Raw genomic sequence first — 19,259 nt, 5'->3', positions numbered from 1 at the left:
CGGAGGGGACACGTGATGCAAGGCTTCTGTCCTCACTACAACCGACCAGTGGGAGCCATAGTCTAGCAACGTTCAAGACAGGGGAGGGAATAATTGGATAATACGAAATTGGGATGGGAGAAAAATAAAAAAATGGGGAGAAAAAGTGGATATACATTTTTTTTATTTTAAGAATAATTACATTACATATGCAGTTTCTCAAATTGCCATACGATGGTAAATAATAGATAGTTATTTAGAATTAACCTGACCCACCAGATGGTTTGTTACACAGTAGAACCATCTGGGAAGTAAGTAGTTAGCATGCATTTTCAATTCAATTTCAGCTTCTTCCCCCAGGCCATCAGAACATTGAACACTGATCTCTCCAGAAACAAGCACACATGAACACACACACACACACACACACCACACCACACATGCTGCACTCTCTCACACACAAACACACCACAGGTAACTTTAAACACACAAGAAAAGGTCGCTTTAAAGGAAAGAAAAAAGGTCACTTTAAAGAAAAAGATAAACATAACTGGATGTTTTTGTATAGTATAGTTAGGATAGCATAGTGACATAGAGTACAACTGTATATTGTAGAATAGTGTACATAGGACTCATTACCTTTTGTATTTTATCTTAGTACTTTTATCATCACTATTTTATTTCTATTCTATTTTATTTATTATTTGTATTTTTTGCACAATCGAAGCGGGCATGGCCACCTTCATTTCATTATGTCTTGTGTATGTATGTGATGAATAAACCTCTTGAATCTTGAATCATTAAAGCAACAGAAATGATCGCTTATCCACTTATCCAAACATTTTAAATAAAAAAACCTAGTTGGCCTGAAGGAAGCACTATGGAGCTTAAATTTAGAAGGCCTTCATTTCCACACTACAATTCTAATTGACAAGAAATGTTGCTGACATATCCAGTGTGCCTTTAACCCCCTAGTCCACAATAAAGCTCTTGGTCACTTTTCTGCATGTGGTTGACATTCTTATATATTTTTTTCTTGTACTTATTTAAACTTCTTTTCATACAGGAAGCCATTGACATTCTGGGCTTCACTGCTGAAGAGAAGATTTATATCTGGAAGCTGACTGGTGCTGTGCTTCACCATGGCAACATGAAGTTCAAGCAGAAGCAGCGTGAGGAGCAGGCTGAGCCTGATGGCACAGAGGGTGAGTATTAAAAGATAGGTTCACTATTTTTCAAACCACCTCTTCACAATTTCAATCTCGCACAATCTCACTGATAGTATTGAGAAACATACCCCTTCACTGCAGCTTATCAGCAGGCTGAGTATTAAAACATAGGTTCACTATTTTTCAAACAAATGTTGTTTCCCATCATTTATAATCATGCATCGCAAAATCTCACTGATAGATTTAGTGTTGAGAAACACACCCCTCCACTGCAGCTGCTCTGGACTTAACACAGTAAAATTGGGCTTTAGTTTTATAGTTTAGAGACCTTCAAAAACCATGATAAATCTACTTTTTGAACTCACAGTATATGTTTACAGTATATGTTTGACTGAAACACAAGTTTCAAGTTTCTCAAGTTTCTTTAATAGTTGTCATACAGAAGTACAGAATACTTTTATACAAAATGCTTCTTACTGTTACACTCCAGAGACTGTGCTAGACAAGATAAGTATGAAATAAAATAAAGTAGCATGTAAAAAGAAGTAAAAATAGAGGTCCCAGTGTTCAGTATAGACATATGTACAATGTTCGATGCAGACTAGAAGTAACTGAGTTACCATACAATATACAATATACTATGCAATATACTAATATACAATACTATATAGTGCAAAGCAGAAATTGGATGAGGTACAATTTAGGTACAATTTACAGTAAGGTGTACGAGTTGTAGCACAAACCATGCTTTATATCAGGTTATATTGACTTAATATTGTAAATATGTTCCTGTGGCTACATCCACGGAAGAAGCAAACATTGTTTGTTTAATTTTAGTAACACAACTTTTTCAGTGATACAATCCAATCACACAGGCACATTTGCCTTGGGCTCTGTTTTTGCTTTGTTCAAGTATTATATTCTATCTTTGCTATGCTAGTGTGACTATGGCATCATGCTGTCTCTTTGCTATGCTGAACCCATGAACATTATGCTGTCTCTTTACTCTGCTGAACCCTATAGGCATTATGCTGTCTCTTTACTATGCTAGTGAAACTCTATGACATTATGCTGTCTTTTTGCTATGCTAGTAGTCAAAGTCAGCTTTATTGTCACCTCTCGTAATGTGCAAGACATACAGATCAATGAAATTGCATTTCCCCCTTCCCACGGTGTATATAACAAAATATCAATAACATATAGTACACTATAAACATAAAGTAACATATGGACAGTATACAGGACTATATACAATGTAGACAGTAGCTACAAAAAAGTATGTATAAGTGAATGACATAACAACAGACATTCAGTTGATAATAGATAATAATAGAATAGAAAGAGTATATGAAAATAAATTCCTGTGAGTGATTTTAGACCATAAACTCTGCTGGAAACCCCATATAGAATATGTGAGGGCTAAGATGGCAAAGAGCATCTCAATTATTAGTAAGGTGAGACATGTACTATATCCCAACTCATTGCACACTCTGTACTGTGCAATGATCTTGCCTTACCTGCATTACTGCACAGAGGTATGGGGGGTAACACATACAAAACAACCATAAATACATTGACTATCCTACAAAAAAGAGCAATAAGAGTAATAAACAACGGGATATCGGGACCACACACACACTGTTTCTACAATCACACATTTTGAAGTTCATTGATATGGTAAACTTTAAAACTCTGCAAGTTATGTACAAAACAAGAAATAATCAATTACCGGTAAATGTAAGAAGCAAATTTCTGGATAAAGAGGGGGGATACAACCTCAGAGGACCATTGAACTTCAAAAAACCTGTGATGAAAACCAACCTGAAAATAATGTGTATCTCCTCTTATGGAGCCACCCTGTGGAATGGGCTAGAGCAGGGGTGTCAAACTCATTTTCACAGAGGGCCACATCAGCATAATGGTTGCCCTCAAAGGGCCAAAGACCGTATAAATGTTAATGTAAAATAAATGTAGCTACTCATTTACATATTGTTAAACATGTTGTTTCTGTATTTATTACTTATTCAAGTTATACATATTGCATATATGCATTTGCATAGATGTAAAAATATATGTTAGCTTATGTTATTTTAACAAAAATTTTAGTTTATCAGAACACCATATTACTCCATCAATCAATGATCAAACCATTCAAGTAAATAACAAAGAAGAATATCATCAAATACAAGCTATGACATTAAGTTTGTTCAAAACCTTTTTGTCACAGTCAAGAGGGGCAGAACTAACAACTGTGAGCTGCAAAGAACACGTGGGACAGATGTAGCAGATGTTACAAAAACAAATGGCTGCACACAACCTTGCAGAGGCCATACATCCAACTAATGGAAGATAGTTTAATTAATTAACTTTAATTAACAGATTGCAGAATGGGTACAGTACAGTACAGCTCAATACACACAATTGTTAAGGGGATGCAGACCAGAGAAAGACTTTCGATTTGTTTACATCAGGGTCCCCCATTTTCAATTCGTAATGAAATTGCTATTATGTGTCTGCATGAACACACAACTGTAACTGTACTCAAAAATAACAAAATAAGGGTTGTCTCAGTCCACAACTATATTGGTCAAGTTTTGGGTGGGACTTGTTTGCATCCCTACAGCTTCTTATTCAATTGAGCGAGATGCTCGGTTATGTCACACAGCCAGTTTGCATCTGACAGTTCAGACAATATTTCTTCAACCTTTTGTTACCTATTCCGCCTGGATATTTTTTGTATTTTGGGCTGTAAAATTGTCAAAGAATGTCTGAGGAGTAAGTGCTTTTGGCTTTTTTCCTTTGTTACTTCATCAATACCTCAGATGTTCAACATACATATGCGTAAGAATGTGTAATAACTAAGGCTGTCAAAGTTAAAGCTTTATTAACGAATTAACCCACAATTCTTTTAACGCCGCTATTTTTTAACCCAAGATTAATGTATAAAAAAGATTTTTTTAATTTTTTTACCAGAGCTCTTGGGGGCCACATCAAATGACGTGGCGGGCCACATTTGGCCCGTGGGCCATGAGTTTGACACCTATGGGCTAGAGGATGAACAAAAATATTGTGAAAACATAAATCAATTAAAATCTAGACTAAAAAAATCTATTTTTGATAGGTACAGAAGGGAAGAAGAGCTTTAATTGCATAAAGAAAAATACTAAGTAAAATAAGTATTGTACGGTATATCATATTACATTATATAATCATATTATAATTAATTTGTATATTATATTGAACTATATTTGCAGTATATACTATTATATTATGGTACTATATTATATTGTATATATATGTGCTGTATACACTATTATGTACTATATACTATTATATATATTATTATATACTGCAGGTATACTATACTGTAATGTGTACTATATGTATGTACTATGTATGTATGTATGTAAATGAAAAAAAGAAAAAAAACTAAACGTAAGTCTTCAGGGGTAGGGCCCGACAAGCCTAGTGCTTCTCCCTAGCCCTTTTTGGACAATTGGACAATGCTGCAATAGCAGCTGGTAAAACTTTGCAGATTTATGGAATGACCGTTGTTATGTGTCCAAAGCCTGAAATAAAAAAAATTACTGAACTGAATGTAAATATAGAGGTAAACGAGAACCTAGTGCACAACTTTTAGCACCAGTGGTACATAGGGGTGGGAATCACCAGTTTCATCACGATACGATACGATATCGATTCTTTGGACAACGATACGATATTTTCCGTTATCACAAAGTCTGCCACGATACGATACGATTCGATTCAGGTGCCTGCGATCGATATGAGACGATATTATATGCCCATTTAACACAATCAGTAACATTTAAATCAACAAAAAAAAAGGCAATGGAAATATCATTTGACATTTTTATTTTTGATCTCTTCCAGACATTTAAATGAAAAACAATGTATTGTTTTTAATACAAATAGACCTCCTGTTCATTGTTTTTGGTTCGTTTTTCTTTTTTTCTGATATTAATATCCTATCACAGCGCTGTATTTTGGCTGGAAAAGGCATATTGGGAGTCAGAAGGTGCAGTACCGGCCAGATCCTGTTAGTGGGGCTATCTCGAGAATGCAGTACCCCCCCCTCCTTCCCAGTCTCTCTATGGCTCTATCAGCTTAGCTTAGTTAGCTCACGCTAACGCAACGTTAATTTCGGTATTTAACGCGACGTGGGCAATGTATAAAGGAATGGCGAGGATGGAAAGCATGTTAGATGCATTTGACCCCACAAAAAAACAACAGGCACTTATTTCGGGCAAAATAGGCGGACTCTGAAGCAATGCTGTCTAACGTCTACACACGCTGAGCTGTTGTTGTTGTTGCAGCCGGGCGGATATGCTCACGAGGGGATTTTCAAAATAAGAGTATCGCAATATGAATCGATCTTTTTACGTTGCATCGATCCTATTTGATAATTGATAATAGATATATATATCGATCTGGATTGATGTATCGTCCCATAGTGGTACATAGTAAGTATGAATAATAAATAATGACAGTAAAATACAATAATACAATAATGGCAGTAAAGTGGCAGTGAGATGATAGATATGGCAGTCAACTAATATGATGTAAACTAAATAGTGGCAGTAAAGTAAAGTGGCAGTGAGTTTGTAAAGTGGCAGTGTGTGTGTCTGTGTGTGTCAGTGGGTGGGGGGTTAGTCCAGAGTCTCTGGGGGGCAGAGTAAGGTCGCTTTCACATATAGTTTTGGTGGACTCGGTGCGGTTCTGGGGGTGAAGTTGCAACATTGTTGCATTCTTCATTTGGTTCGCCTGCTTTCACACAGATATCTGTCAGGCGGACCGAGACCTTCTGAACAATGTCACGCGGTCGAAAAGGGCGCTTGTCTATTGGACAGTGGAAATGTGTGTGTGGCTGCGATCCCGTGTGTGCGCGCGCGCGCGTGTGTGTGTCTGTGTGTGTACTGCGGAGCCCTCCAGATCAGCGGAGCGAGTTTTGACATGGCATTGATCCATTGTTCTATTGAAGCACATTACCACCATCCTCTCGCTAAACAACTTGTAGACCACGGTGTTTTTATGAGTGCCCACAAGTAGCTGTTTTAATAATATAATAAGCCGCGCGCCTCTGTAATAATAATAAGCCGCGTTTTTTCTTCCTTCTTCCCAAGATGCACAGACATATATAGATAGATAGATAGAGAGATTAGATGCAGTGTGCTTGTTTTGCAGTGAGTGCTGCGAGCAGTGGTAATAATAATCACTTCCTATATTTGGTTCGCGTTTGGTTCGATGAAGCCGAACCGAGACCTACGTTTTCAGGCGGACTAGAGTTCGCCTGCTTGGTCCGCGGACCGAGTTCGACGCGCATTCACACAGACCCGAAAAACCGGACTATTGAATTCTGGTCCGAAAGTCCGGACCAAACAGCCCCTGTGTGAAAGCGACCTAAGAGAAGAGTCCAGATTATGTGGGGGCAGGGTAAGAGAGATGGAGGGGAGAGCTGTGTGTGTGTGTCAGTGGGGGGGGGGGGGGGGTTCTTAGTCCAGGTTCTGTGGTGGCAGAGTAAGAGAGCGGGGGAGAGCTGGGAGAGAGTTCAGCTTTCTGACAGCCTGGTGTATGAAGCTGTCTTTCAGTGTGCTGGTCCTGGCTCGGAGGCTCCTCATTCTCCTCCCGGAGGGCAGGAGAGTGAAAAGGTGTTGGTGAGGGGTTGGTGATGTCGCCCGCAATGCGTAGTGCTTTGCGGGCCAGGCGTGTATTGTAGATGTCCTGGAGGGAGGGGGGCACCAACGATCCTCTCAGCCGTGCGCTGCAGGGTCTTGTGGCAGGATGCTCTGCAGTTGCCGTACCACGCGGTTATGCAGCTGGTCAGGAGGCTCTCAATGGTGCCCCGGTAGAAGGAGCACATAAGGGGCCCTGAGGCTCCAGCTCATCTTGCGGAGGAAGTAGAGGCGCTGTTGAGCTTTCTTCGCCAATGATGCAGTGTTGGTGTTCCAGGAGAGGTCCTCTGTGATGTGCACACCCAGGAATTTGGTGCTTCTCACTCTCTCCACCACTGCACCGTTGTAGTGGGACTCGTCTGTAGTGGGACTTGTCATTGTAGTGGGACTTGTCATTGTAGTGGGACTCGTCATTGTTTTGAATGAGATTGCGGTGGACCGGTTGACCCGATATGCAAACTGGAAGGGGTCCAGGGAGGGAGGGAGGGAGGATGAATTTGATGTGTTGCATGACTAGCCGTTCAAAGCACTTCATGATGATGGGTGTCAGAGCAATGGGATGGTAGTCATTGTAGCAGGCTGGAGAAGCCTTCTTTGGGACCAGGATGATAGTGTCTTTGAAGCATGTCGGCTTGGCTCAGGGAGGTGAAGGAAGCTGAAGCAGGCTGGCCTGCCACGAAATCTCCTTGTCAACTTTTATCATTGTGCGGTTGAGAGTGTGCTGACCTACGGTGTGTCTGTGTGGTTCTCCAGCTGCACAAAGGCAGAGCAAGAGGCTCTACAGAGGGTGGTGAAGGCGGCAGGCAGGATCGTCGGGACTCCTCTACCAAACATCACCTCCGTCTTCACCTCCCGCTGCCTCCACCGCTCCAAGTGTATTATCAAGGACCAGTCTCACCCAGCACATCACCTCTTTCAGCTCCTTCCCTCAGGGAGGAGATACCGTTCCATACATGCGAAGAGTTCAAGACTTATGAACAGCTTTTCCCCCCAAGCAGTCAGACTGTTAAACTCTCATTGACTGTCTCCTCACGTGCACCATGCACTTACCTGGACTTGATAACCACTATGTTACGGCCCATCATGCACTTTATTATTTAAAATATTCTGTTATATGTACAGTGTTATGTGTTTCATGTATGTATATATTGTACTACGGTCTGTGGGAGCTCCCCTGAAATTTCGTTGTATACTTGTGTGCAATGACAATTAAAAGTCTATTCTATTCTATTCTAGGTGTTAACTCATTCAGCGCAAACCACTTAATAATATGTGTTTGCTCGCGTACATATGTACATGTTATATACCTTTTGATTTGGGAGTATTTGGGGTTTCAGGGAATCAACCAGAACGATTCGGGCTTATTGCACACAATGCGTTTCATCTCACGATCTATGGGAAAAGACTGGATTATCTTGGAAATGCACTGTGTTTAGCGTGTAAAAGATGTGAGCTCCACTGCACAGTCTTTCAGCACCCGCCCGGGTATGTTGCCTGGGCCCCCAGCTTTGCGAGTGTTGATCCTGGAGAGGGATTGTCTCACGCTGGCTGGGGACAGAGACAGCACCTGGCATAGAAGTCATTCTGGTTGTTCAGCAGAGTGGTATCACTGTCACAGGTCTGAGGTCGGGGTTTATAGTCTGTGATGGTCTGTATCCCCTGCCACACGCTCCTGGTGTCTCTGCTGTCACTGAAACGGTGCTCTATCCTCTTTGTGTATTGCCTTTTGGCCTTTTTGATACCATGGTCCAAGTTGGCCCTGGCTGTTCTCAGGCCATCATCGTCACCTGCCCTGAAGCCGGCGTTCCGGGCCCTCAGTAACCTATGGACTTCCCCTGTCAGCCATGTTTTCTGATTGGCCCGTACTGTGATGGTCTTGGTCTCTGTGACGTCATCGATGCATTTACTGATGTAAGCAGTGACTGTCACTGTGTATTCATTAATGTTGGTGTGATGATTGTAGGTGGCTGCCTGCTTAAACATATCCCAGTCTGTGGTGTTAAAGCAGTCTTGTGTTGAGGAGGCATCCTCTGGCCACACCCATACTTGCTTATGAACTGGTCTGGCGACTTTAGCCTGTGGCCTGTATGCTGGCATTAGCATGACAGTGGAGTGATTAGAAGCACCTAGGTGGGGGAGGGGTGTAGCCTTGTATGCTCCTCTCAGGGTTGTGTACACAAGGTCCAGTGTGTTTTTTGAAAATGTATATGTTGATGAAGTTGTGGGCATACATATTTATGGTTTGTATGGTTGAAATCGCCAGCCACTATGATAACGTATATGTGAATCAACTCAGACTACCATTGACCTCATCCTGACCTCTGACAAGTCCAAGATCTCCAATAAAGGGGTTATAGCATGCAGGTTAAGTGATCATTATATGATATTCTGTATCCGCAAAAAGCTAAAACATAAGGCCGGCTGTCACAAAACAGTCACATCTAGAGACCTCAAAACCTACTCTAGCGAGGCCTTTAACCTTGAACTGGAGAGTGGACTGGTCAGATGAGCTCAATGGTACACTGGTTGAAGAAACATGGCTTGGTTTCAAAACCAAATTTTCAACAACACTAAACGACATGGCCCCCCTAAGAACCACCAGGGTAAAAAATCACGCTGAGCCGTGGATGCACTCCGAAATATTGGCCGCTATGAAAACCAGAGACAAAAAATGCTCTGAGTTTCGTAAAAGTCAGTCAAAGCTTACAAAAAGCACGAGCAGTGAACTCCAAGCCTACGTGACTGAACTCAAACTGGAAAGAAACAGACTAAGAAACGACGTAAACTCGAATTTCATCAATGACAAAACTGAGGAAAACAAAAACAAACCACCTGAACTTTGGAAATTACTCAACAATCAACTAGGCTGCAGTAAAAAACTTAAAACCAGATTCTCAAACATAAACATAAAGACGGACAACACACTCATCACAGACAAGCTAGATGTAGCCAATTACTTAAACATTTTCTTCACAAACATAGCCACAACACTGGTAAACAGACTACCCTCCCACTCAGGGCACATAGTAGCTTACTACAAAAACCTAGGGGTCCGCAAAGACGACTTTAATGGTAACAACAGATGAGGTACTCAAAAAACGGAGTGCCCTCCAACCTAACAAGGCCACTGGCCATGACAACATCCCCTCCAAATTCCTCAGAGACTCAGCAGCCGCCATCACCCCATCATCACACACATAATAAACCTCTCCATAAAACAGGGACACGTCCCCAAGGACTTCAAATTTGCGAGAGTGACCCCTCTGCACACAAAGGGCAGTAAATTAGACCCAGGCAACTACCGCCCTGTTTCTATTCTTACCTCCATCTCGAAAGTCATGGAAAAAATAGTCTACGAACAGGTTGAAAAGTACCTAGCGGGAAAAAATCGAATCTACGAATTCCAATCTGGCTTCAGAACATCCCACTCCACTGACACATGCCTTCTCTATTTGAACGACCACATCAAACAAGAGGTGGACGTGGGCAAATACTGCGGCATGGTCATGCTGGACCTACAAAAAGCCTTCGACACTGTCAATCACTCCATTCTGATAGACAAGCTGAAAGCAATTGGTTTTGATAGTCTATCAGTGAGCTGGATGCAATCCTACCTTGAGGGGAGGAAACAGATGGTGGAGGTAAACGGTACCCTATCCCCCCCCCTCACAGTGAGCTGTGGTGTTCCACAAGGAAGCATACTAGGACCGCTACTGTTCCTAATTTATGCAAATGACATGTCATCAGCTTGTGACTGCAGCTTGTTCTTGTTCGCAGACGACTCAGCCCTGATGGTCTCTGACAAGAACAAGTTACAGGTTGAAAAAACCCTCAGCTCAGAATCTGCACCTGGCTTGCTGATAACAAACTATCATTACACCTGGGTAAAACAGAGTCCATTCTCTTCGGATCAAATAACAAACTCAGCAAGACCGACAAGTTACAGTGGGTGACAATATTGTCACAAGGAAAGATGAAATTACATACCTAGGTTACATCCTAGAGGCAAATCTTTCCTGTGACAAAATGGCAATATAGGTAATAAAAAAAGTCAACCAACGAACTAGATTCTTGTACCGGATCTCCTCTCTGGTAAACAAGAATACCATGAAGACTCTGGCAGGAGCACTCATTCAAGGGTACTACGACTATGCTTGCACCTCATGGTACCAAAGCACCTCAAAGGCGCTAAAAACTAAATTACAAACATCTCAAAACAAACTGGTCAGACTACTGCTTGACCTTACTCCTAGAACCCACCTCACCCCTGCCCACTTTGACAACCTAGGATGGCTTAGAGTAGACGACAGAGTACAGCAACTTGCAATGGGCCTGGTCTACAAGATACACTACACGACCAAGGTACCCATGTACATGTCAAAATACTTCCCAAAGGTCAGTGAATACCACGATCACAACACCAGAGGGAGCTCCACAAATCATGTTAAACCCAGATTCGGCTCAAACAAGGGACTAAACACGTTTCGCAATTATGCCACATCAATGTGGAACGCCCTACCCAAAGCTGTAAAGGAATGTGAATCACTACCCACTTTCAAAACCACTCAAAGAACACCTACGGGAGACTGCAATTCAAAACTGGCCCCTGTAAATGTCCTAACCCAACCCCCTCCAATGTACAGTAAATTACCAAGTATGGGTTTGTCAATATTCCAATGTACAGTTTTGCTTGTACAGTTGTACAGTGTCCCCCACCCACCCACCCCTCCTACCCAACCCCCCCACCCACCCAACCACCTCCAATGTACAGTCCCCCCCCACCCACCCCACCTACCCAACCTCCTCCAATGTACAGTTTCTACATCAAATGTATATACTCTCTTTTCTAGACTATTTTTGTATCACAAACAGTACTGTATTTGCAAATCTGGTATGTCATAAATGTATAGGTGTAACAGTACTGTCTATCTGTATGTCGTGTATGTCATATATGTTATGATGAATTGAAAATGGGGGAGCCTGATGAAAACAAGACGAAAGTCTTTCTCTGGTCTGCATCTGCAAAAAGTCCAAAAATGGGACAACAGTAAGATTTTGGTGGGACAAAGTGGGACAACAGTAAGATTTTGGTGGGACAAAGTGGGACAGATAGATAATGTAAATTTTTTGTATTAGAATAATTGCCATGGTCTTCACCGAATAGATTTAAATCAAAGGTTAAATAAAAATAAATACAAATTAAATACCACCTAACATCTGTTTAAATATTCAAACTTCATCACTTGACAGGAATGTCTTGTGTTTGATATTCCCTGTTAACACAGAACTAGGGAAAACAGTGTAGTATAATACAAAAATAATAATACAAATAAATTGTGTTTCTATATTAGAATAACTGGTCCCTCCACATTAGTCTTGAGCTGGCAGCCGGCTTGAACCATGGAAAGCACCTGGCTGAAACACACACCGGCAGAGTCATTATTATAGCATCGTGGCATTGCATTGGTAATACAATATATTATGCTACAATCTAGTTGTTCTAATCTAAACAAAGTTTGATCTTACCTTAATTGTTCTTCACTTTATATTTTTTGTTTGAGCGTGCAGCTTCCAGTAGAGCCTTATTCTTCAGTACGCGACTGTAGAATTCAATACAACTGCATCCGAAGTTGGTCTTGATTTGGATTTCAGCCTTAATTAGCGCCACACTGCACCGGTTTCGTTGGTCGGTCCACGCCATTACCATCAGGGAAAACACCCTCTCAACAAACGCGTTAGTAACGGGGATGCTGAGGAGAAAGGATGCAAGGGCAGTCATATTTGGGGTCTTTGTGCCTTTAAGCATGCTTGACCACTTCACTCCAATACGTCTCTTCTCTCCACAATGTCTCGCTGTCGTGGCAGTGTCAGACAATACTCTTCGTAGAGTTCGTCCATCAGTGCCATACTTGCCACATGCTTTTGGTAGTTGTCGTCAGAGAAGTCGTACCACTTTTCGAGGTAGGTGAGTGCAGACTTGTAGAACTTTAAAAAATCCTGCTTGATTGCTGCTGCCTTTGTTGTCGGAAATCTTTGGAGAGTGGCACTGGTCTCCACTCCAAAGAATGCATCCACCTGTCGCTGCTGGAGCTTGGTCCTGAGAGTGGACATGATCTCATATAGCTCACAGACAGTCACATCATCTCCCTCCAATAGCAGCACAACATCATGGAATGTCTTCAGCCCATTCTGGAGGAAGGACAGATAGGCCTGTAGCTCAAGGGGTTGTCCATCTCCGTCCTGATCCTTTTCAAATAACCGCCACAGTAACTTTGGGCATTGGTCCTCTCCCAGTGACAAGAAGTAGCTTTTGATAGCTGGCCAGCTGTCATGTAGTCTTTTCACAGCTGGCCATATGCTTAGCCATCTTGTGGGTACGTGCCTCAGCACAGTCATATAGTCCTCTTCCACAAATGCAAACACTGCTTTCAATTCCTCTGTGCGTTTTGCTGATGATGAAAAGTGGCTGAATATTTTGTTGATTGTGGATTCTATGTCCAGCTTGTCTCCAGCATGTTTCACACAGTTGTGCACTATGTGAGCAACACAGTTTGCCTTTATGATGCCACTGTTATCTGCCTTTAGCTTCTGAAAAACAGAATTATGTTTGCCGTAATTTACGCTTGCGTTGTCTGCAGTGTACGCTGAAATCCTATCCGGATTGAGATCATTTTCTGTCAGTTTTTTCATAATCTGGCAGTGTATGGCAGCAGACGATTTGTCACTATCCTCATAAAAATCAAGGATTTGGCTCTTCAAACCTAGCTCGGGTGTCCAATATCTCAGTGACAGAGGGAAAAGTTTTATGGTGCCATGATTGGAAGCATCAGAAGCGACCGAAAATAATGGTATGTTTTGGTCATCTGGGACCATTGGGGTTTTTAATTCAATCAAACAACTCTCCACTGAGGAAGGTGCCAGTACATCCATAACTATGGATGTAGCTTTTGTACGACCACACAATATTTTTTTGCAATATCTGAGTCTGGCAAAATGACAGGAACTAGTTTCATACCACAGTCGGCTGACCTGTATGAATGGGAGTGTTGTACTGTGTGATAGACACTTGTTATCTCAGCTGCAGTGACCTTGTCCGTCTGGCTATCATTGTTTGGTTTAAAAAGAAACATATCCATAGATCTGGATGTTTCTTTTTGGTGAGCCACTTTCATGTGAGACTCACGTCCACTGTGGCGCTTCAAGTCGTATTCTCCTCCATGCGCAATTGAAAACGAACTATGACACAAAACACAGAAAGCCTGCTGCGGATTGCCTGACATCTGCCTCACCCAGGCATGTGTCATTTGCCAGTCTTGGTTGTAACTGCAGGTCTGTTTCTTTTTACTGCTTTCCATCTTGAACTAGTTCGCTTGTAATGTTGTTTGCGATATGAGGTAGCGTCACAAGTTCAACTCTCACGAGCAGTGCGCTAAATTACTATAACCAATCAGATCTGCGACTCACGACTCAGTCTCACGTCACGAGCAGCGCGCTAAAGTACTATAACCAATCAGAGCAATGTGTGTGGACAAGAGGCGGGTTGCTACGTTTACTGTCTGTAGGGAGGGGCTTTTAGACGCATGTTTTTTTTTTGCTTCGAAAAGAAGGACATCCTCTCAATATGCGGGACGCGGGACATTCGGTCAAATGGTGGGACAGTACAACCAAAAAGGAGACACCTGGTCACCCTATCTGCATCCCCTTAACACTTTGAGTGCCACTCCGGGTTTTCCTTTTTACCCCCTGAATGCCACGGTCCGCTCCAATGTTAACGTTAATATCGCCTAATCTATGTTTTAAATTATGGCTATGTGTCTAATCTGCCCGTCGCTTATCAAAGACCGCTTTTCCAGTCAGTGCTGTCAAGGCAGATTGGTTTTTTATCACTTCATTTCCGTTTCAGAGCATTTAGAAAAGCACTCGTTTTGAGATAGAAAACAGTTCATTCTGGACCATTCTGTGAAAATCGTCTTTTACTGTAATATTCCATAACGTTGTTATTTGTCGGCCTATTTATGAATCGTTTTCAAATAAACGCTAGATGATCAATATTATACGTGCACGCAAGCACATTCGGGCCGCGCACGGATAATCGCCGTTTTCATTTCCTCTTCGACTTTTACATTGAAACCGAAAGAGGACATTTCACAAAACAGCCTATATCTTCATCAACATTAGTCTGATTATCCTAACACTGATAACATAGATTCCTTACCTGACATCAGATGGTATCCAACTGGTATATTCCAATTCCTGATCACCATTCGAAAAAATCGATAAGTGTATTGATCCAACGTGTGTACAGTGCAGTACATGAATCCGCGGGGCTCAGAGCCCCCTGAATGAACGCTGGAACTCCGGCTGCATCAGTGGACTGTAAAATGTGGAGTACCGGATTTCTTTCCCCATCCACTTTCATTGAGTCCATTCCAAAATCCCTTATGTCATCTGGGAGACGACAGGGGGCGCTTTTTTCCACAATGATCACCGGCGCCGCTCGGGTATACTCGGGTAGGCTCGGGTGATGCAATATGATTTCAGATCGCTAAAAAAAAAAAGAAAAAAAAAATCAGAGAAATCTCGTGAGTGGCTTTCAACCACGTATTAATAAACCCGAGTATTCTCATGTGTGGCAGTGAAAGTGTTAACAATTGTATGTAACTGTACCCATTCTGCAATCTGTTAATAAAGTTTTCAATCAATCAATCAATCAATCCATCTGGATGGGCTGTCTGTTGCTCACTGATGGCGTTGTTAAGTTCCCATAGTGCCCTGTCGTTGTTGTGCAGGGGGGACTGTAAACAGCGGCTAACAGGATGGCTGTAAACTCCCTCGGTAGGTAGAAAAGCAGACACTTTAGGAACATGAACTCAACCAGGGCTGAGCAGTGTTTTTGTATAATCAGTGTCTTGACACCAAGCATCTCTGATGTAAACACAGACCCAGCTGCCGCAGGTCTTACCTCCTTCCGTGAGGACCCTGTCTGCCCGGTAGCATGTTAGCTCGTTGAGCTGGATGGCGGAGTCTGGGATGCTGTCATTCAGCCACGATTCCGTAAAAACAAAAGCACAACACTCTCGCCGTCTGCTGTGTCTATCTCAAAAGGTGTATGTGGTCCCATTTATTGTCCAGGGAGGATACGTTAGCGAGTATGATGGATGGTATAGCTGGCTTGTTTGGGTTAGCCGCTAGCCTAACACGGATACCTCCACGCTTGCCCCGCTTCTACTTCCTCTCGCATCGCTTTCGGCGTGTCCTCAGCGGGCACGGCTCAGTGGTGAGGGGTGGTGGGATAGTAGTAGTGTACCCCTATGGCATTATGGTGTCTCTTTGCTGTGCTAGTGTACCCCTATGGCAGTATGCTGTCTCTTTACTATGCTAGTGAAACTCTATGGAATTATGCTGTCTCTTTGCTATGCTAGTGTAACTCTATGGCATTATTCTGTCTCTTGGCTATATGTTAGTGTAACACTATGGCATTATTATGTCTCTTTACTATGCTAGTGAATCTCTATGGCATTATGCTGTCTCTTTTCTATATTAGTGTAATTATGTCATTATTTTGTCTCTTTGCTATGCTAGTGGGACACTATAGCATGAATCGCGAATATTCCTGGAAATCTCTCCTGGTTGTGTTTTATAAATTTTTTCAGAGGCTGACAAAATCGCCTACCTTTTGGGCTTGAACTCTGCTGACATGCTGAAGGGTCTGTGCTACCCCAAAGTGAAGGTCGGAAACGAGTATGTCACCAAGGGACAGACTGTGCCTCAGGTGAGCAAGATACATTACATCCTTCCCCTTCTGTGTATTTCACACACAGGTCACAGCAAATATGTCACATTTTCTTGTATAAATCAAATCAAATCAAATACAATTTATGTGTAAGGCCCGACAACACACGTTAATGTCCCCATGGGCCAGACACGTCTTCTTTAAACAAGTCAAGAAGAAAGATCACAATAAATCAAGAACAAAACAAAAACACCATAATGTCCAGAAAATGTAAAATAAATGCAACACTCCCAGACATACCCCACGCGAAGGTAAGGAAAAACTCACTAAAACCTAGCAATAGGGAAAAAATGCACCACAGGCAATGTGGAGGAGAGAAACCTTAGAAGGGCCATTCAAGGGGGATCTCCCTTCTTAGATGTCGGTGATGTTATGGTTTGACACCGACCCCAAACGCAACGACACAAGAGAGTAGGATTCAGAGTTGCCAAAAACAAGGGCTTGTTTATTTACACTAAATAAACAGCATAGACTTGGTAGAGTTCAAACAAAGGACAACTGGAATACAAGCAAGGATGAATGTTGCTGCTCTGCAGCTTCTCCCGGGATGGTAGTCTGGGGAAGCAGACGATGACGTCAGAGCCGCTCTGCAGACTTCTCTCGGCAGAATCTCCGAGGTGGTTGCGGGACCGAGAGGGAGAGAGGGAGCGAGTTAGCTCAGAGTGCAGTTGGAACAGAGCAGGTGACAGGAGAGGTGACTTGTACCCAAAAACAGAGTTATCCAAGTGACTGAATCTTCGGTGTATATACACACTGTGAGTAACGTTCCAAGCACAATCCCACGTGATAGAAATCTTCGGTGCAAAATAAACACTGTGAGCGAAGTCCCAAAATACAAATCCAAGTGATAATATCTTCGGTGTGTAAACACACAGTGGGCGATGTTAGGCCAACATATTATCCCAATGAAACAATCCAAAAAGGGCTAAACGCTGGGTGAGTGACTGTCTGATAAAAAGCAGGAAATCTTCAGTGTTATATAAACACACGAAAAACGGAATAGGATCAAAGACAGTCATAAAAACTCACCCAGGCGCTGTGCGTAAAGAGCGTTGGAACAGAACGGAGCGAGCGCGTCGCCACGGGGAAAGGGTGTCCAAGAGGAATGCTTCTTGAATATCCTGGAGGCAAAGCACAGGGAAAACACAGCAGGCAAGGCAGGAACGGCGAATGCAACTGAAATATCAAAACGATCCAACAAAACTTGAATGGGGAAACGGGGTATAAATAATCAGGGAATGCTTAATTGACAAGCAGTGACAGCTGAGGGATGTGATTGACAAGCGTGTGGTTGGGGGAGAACCAATCAACGACGTCTATGGGAAGAAGCGTGTGAATAGGGGAATGCAATGATAACAGAAAACTAAAGGAAAACAGAGCGAGTAGGCTTAAAGGAACAGAGCGAGTAAGTGAGCAATGGACAAAAACCTCACAGTACCCCCCCCTCCACGGGAGCCACCTGGCGACCAGGCCGACCCGGCTCGTCAGGATGGGCACGATGGAAGTCAGTGATCAAGCCGGGATCCACGATGAGCTGCCGGGAGACCCAGCTACGCTCCTCAGGGCCGTAACCCTCCCAGTCCACCAGGTATTGGAACCCCCGGCCCCGCCGACGAACGCCCATCAACCGGCAAACCTGCTACTGGGGGTGACCATCCACCAACACGGGAGGCGGAGGATCAGGAGCTGGAGGCATCAGGGGACTGAGGGAGACGGGCTTAACCCGGGAGACATGGAACACGGGGTGAATGTGCATGGACGCAGGAAGTTTCAGGCGTAGGGCCGCCGGACTGAGTACCTTCAGGACCTCGAAAGGTCCGACGAAACGGGGGTTGAGCTTCTTGGCCGAGGATCGAAGCGGGAGGTCCCTTGCGGAGAGCCACACCCTCTGCCCAGGGCGGTAAGTCGGCGCAGGAACCCGGCGCCGGTCGGCCCCACGACAGGCGCGCTCAGATGTCCGGAGCAGCGCGGTCCTGGTGATCTCCCAAACTCGTCGGCAGCGGTCGAGGTGGTCCTGCACGAAGGGAACTGCCACTTCCGCCTCCTGTGCGGGGAAAAGAGGGGGCTGGTAGCCCAGGGAAACCTCAAATGGTGAGAGGCCGGTGGCGGAACTGACCATTGAATTGATGGAGTACTCAACCCAGGGAAGGAAACGGCTCCAGGATGCCGGTCTCTCGGCTGCCACACACCGAAGAGCAGACTCCACGCTCTGGTTCATCCTCTCCGTCTGTCCGTTAGTCTGGGGATGATAACCAGAGGAAAGACTGACCGTCGCCCCCAATCCCTTGCAAAAGGCCCGCCATACCTGGGAGGTGAACTGGGGCCCCCGGTCAGAGACGATGTCCTGGGGAAACCCATGAAGGCGGAACACGTGGTGAGTCAGGAGGTCCGCCGTCTCGGCCGCCGAGGGAAGCTTGGAAAGGGCCACGAGGTGAACCCCCTTGCTGAATCGATCCACCACGGTCAGAAGGCAAGTGTTCCCCTGGGAGGAGGGAAGACCGGTGACGAAGTCTAGCGCCACATGTGACCAAGGACGGCTTGGAACGGGAAGTGGCTGTAAGAGCCCGGAGGGTGCCTGGTGCGAGGCCTTGCTGCGGGCACAGACCGCGCAGGCCAATACGAACTCCT

At 43.7% G+C, this 19,259-nt stretch overlaps 1 protein-coding gene across 1 annotated transcript in view; it reads left to right on the top strand.

Annotated features, from left to right (window-relative positions):
- The window catches only part of LOC311237284 (myosin heavy chain, fast skeletal muscle-like), a gene marked incomplete at both ends in the record, with an annotated part of 46,945 nt that overhangs the window by 4,371 nt on the left and 23,315 nt on the right, over positions 1-19,259 (top strand). Inside the window, 2 exons of the mRNA XM_084325088.1 lie at positions 1,046-1,184; positions 16,492-16,610. Of these exons, the coding sequence (XP_084181214.1) occupies positions 1,046-1,184; positions 16,492-16,610 (258 nt within the window). The remainder of the gene's footprint in view (positions 1-1,045; positions 1,185-16,491; positions 16,611-19,259) is intronic.

Source organism: Notolepis coatsorum (genome assembly GCF_963971535.1).
Source record: "Notolepis coatsorum genome assembly, chromosome: 11".
In the NCBI taxonomy this organism is placed as follows: Eukaryota; Metazoa; Chordata; class Actinopteri; order Aulopiformes; family Paralepididae; genus Notolepis; species Notolepis coatsorum.
This window is presented reverse-complemented; position numbering and strand designations above follow the sequence as displayed.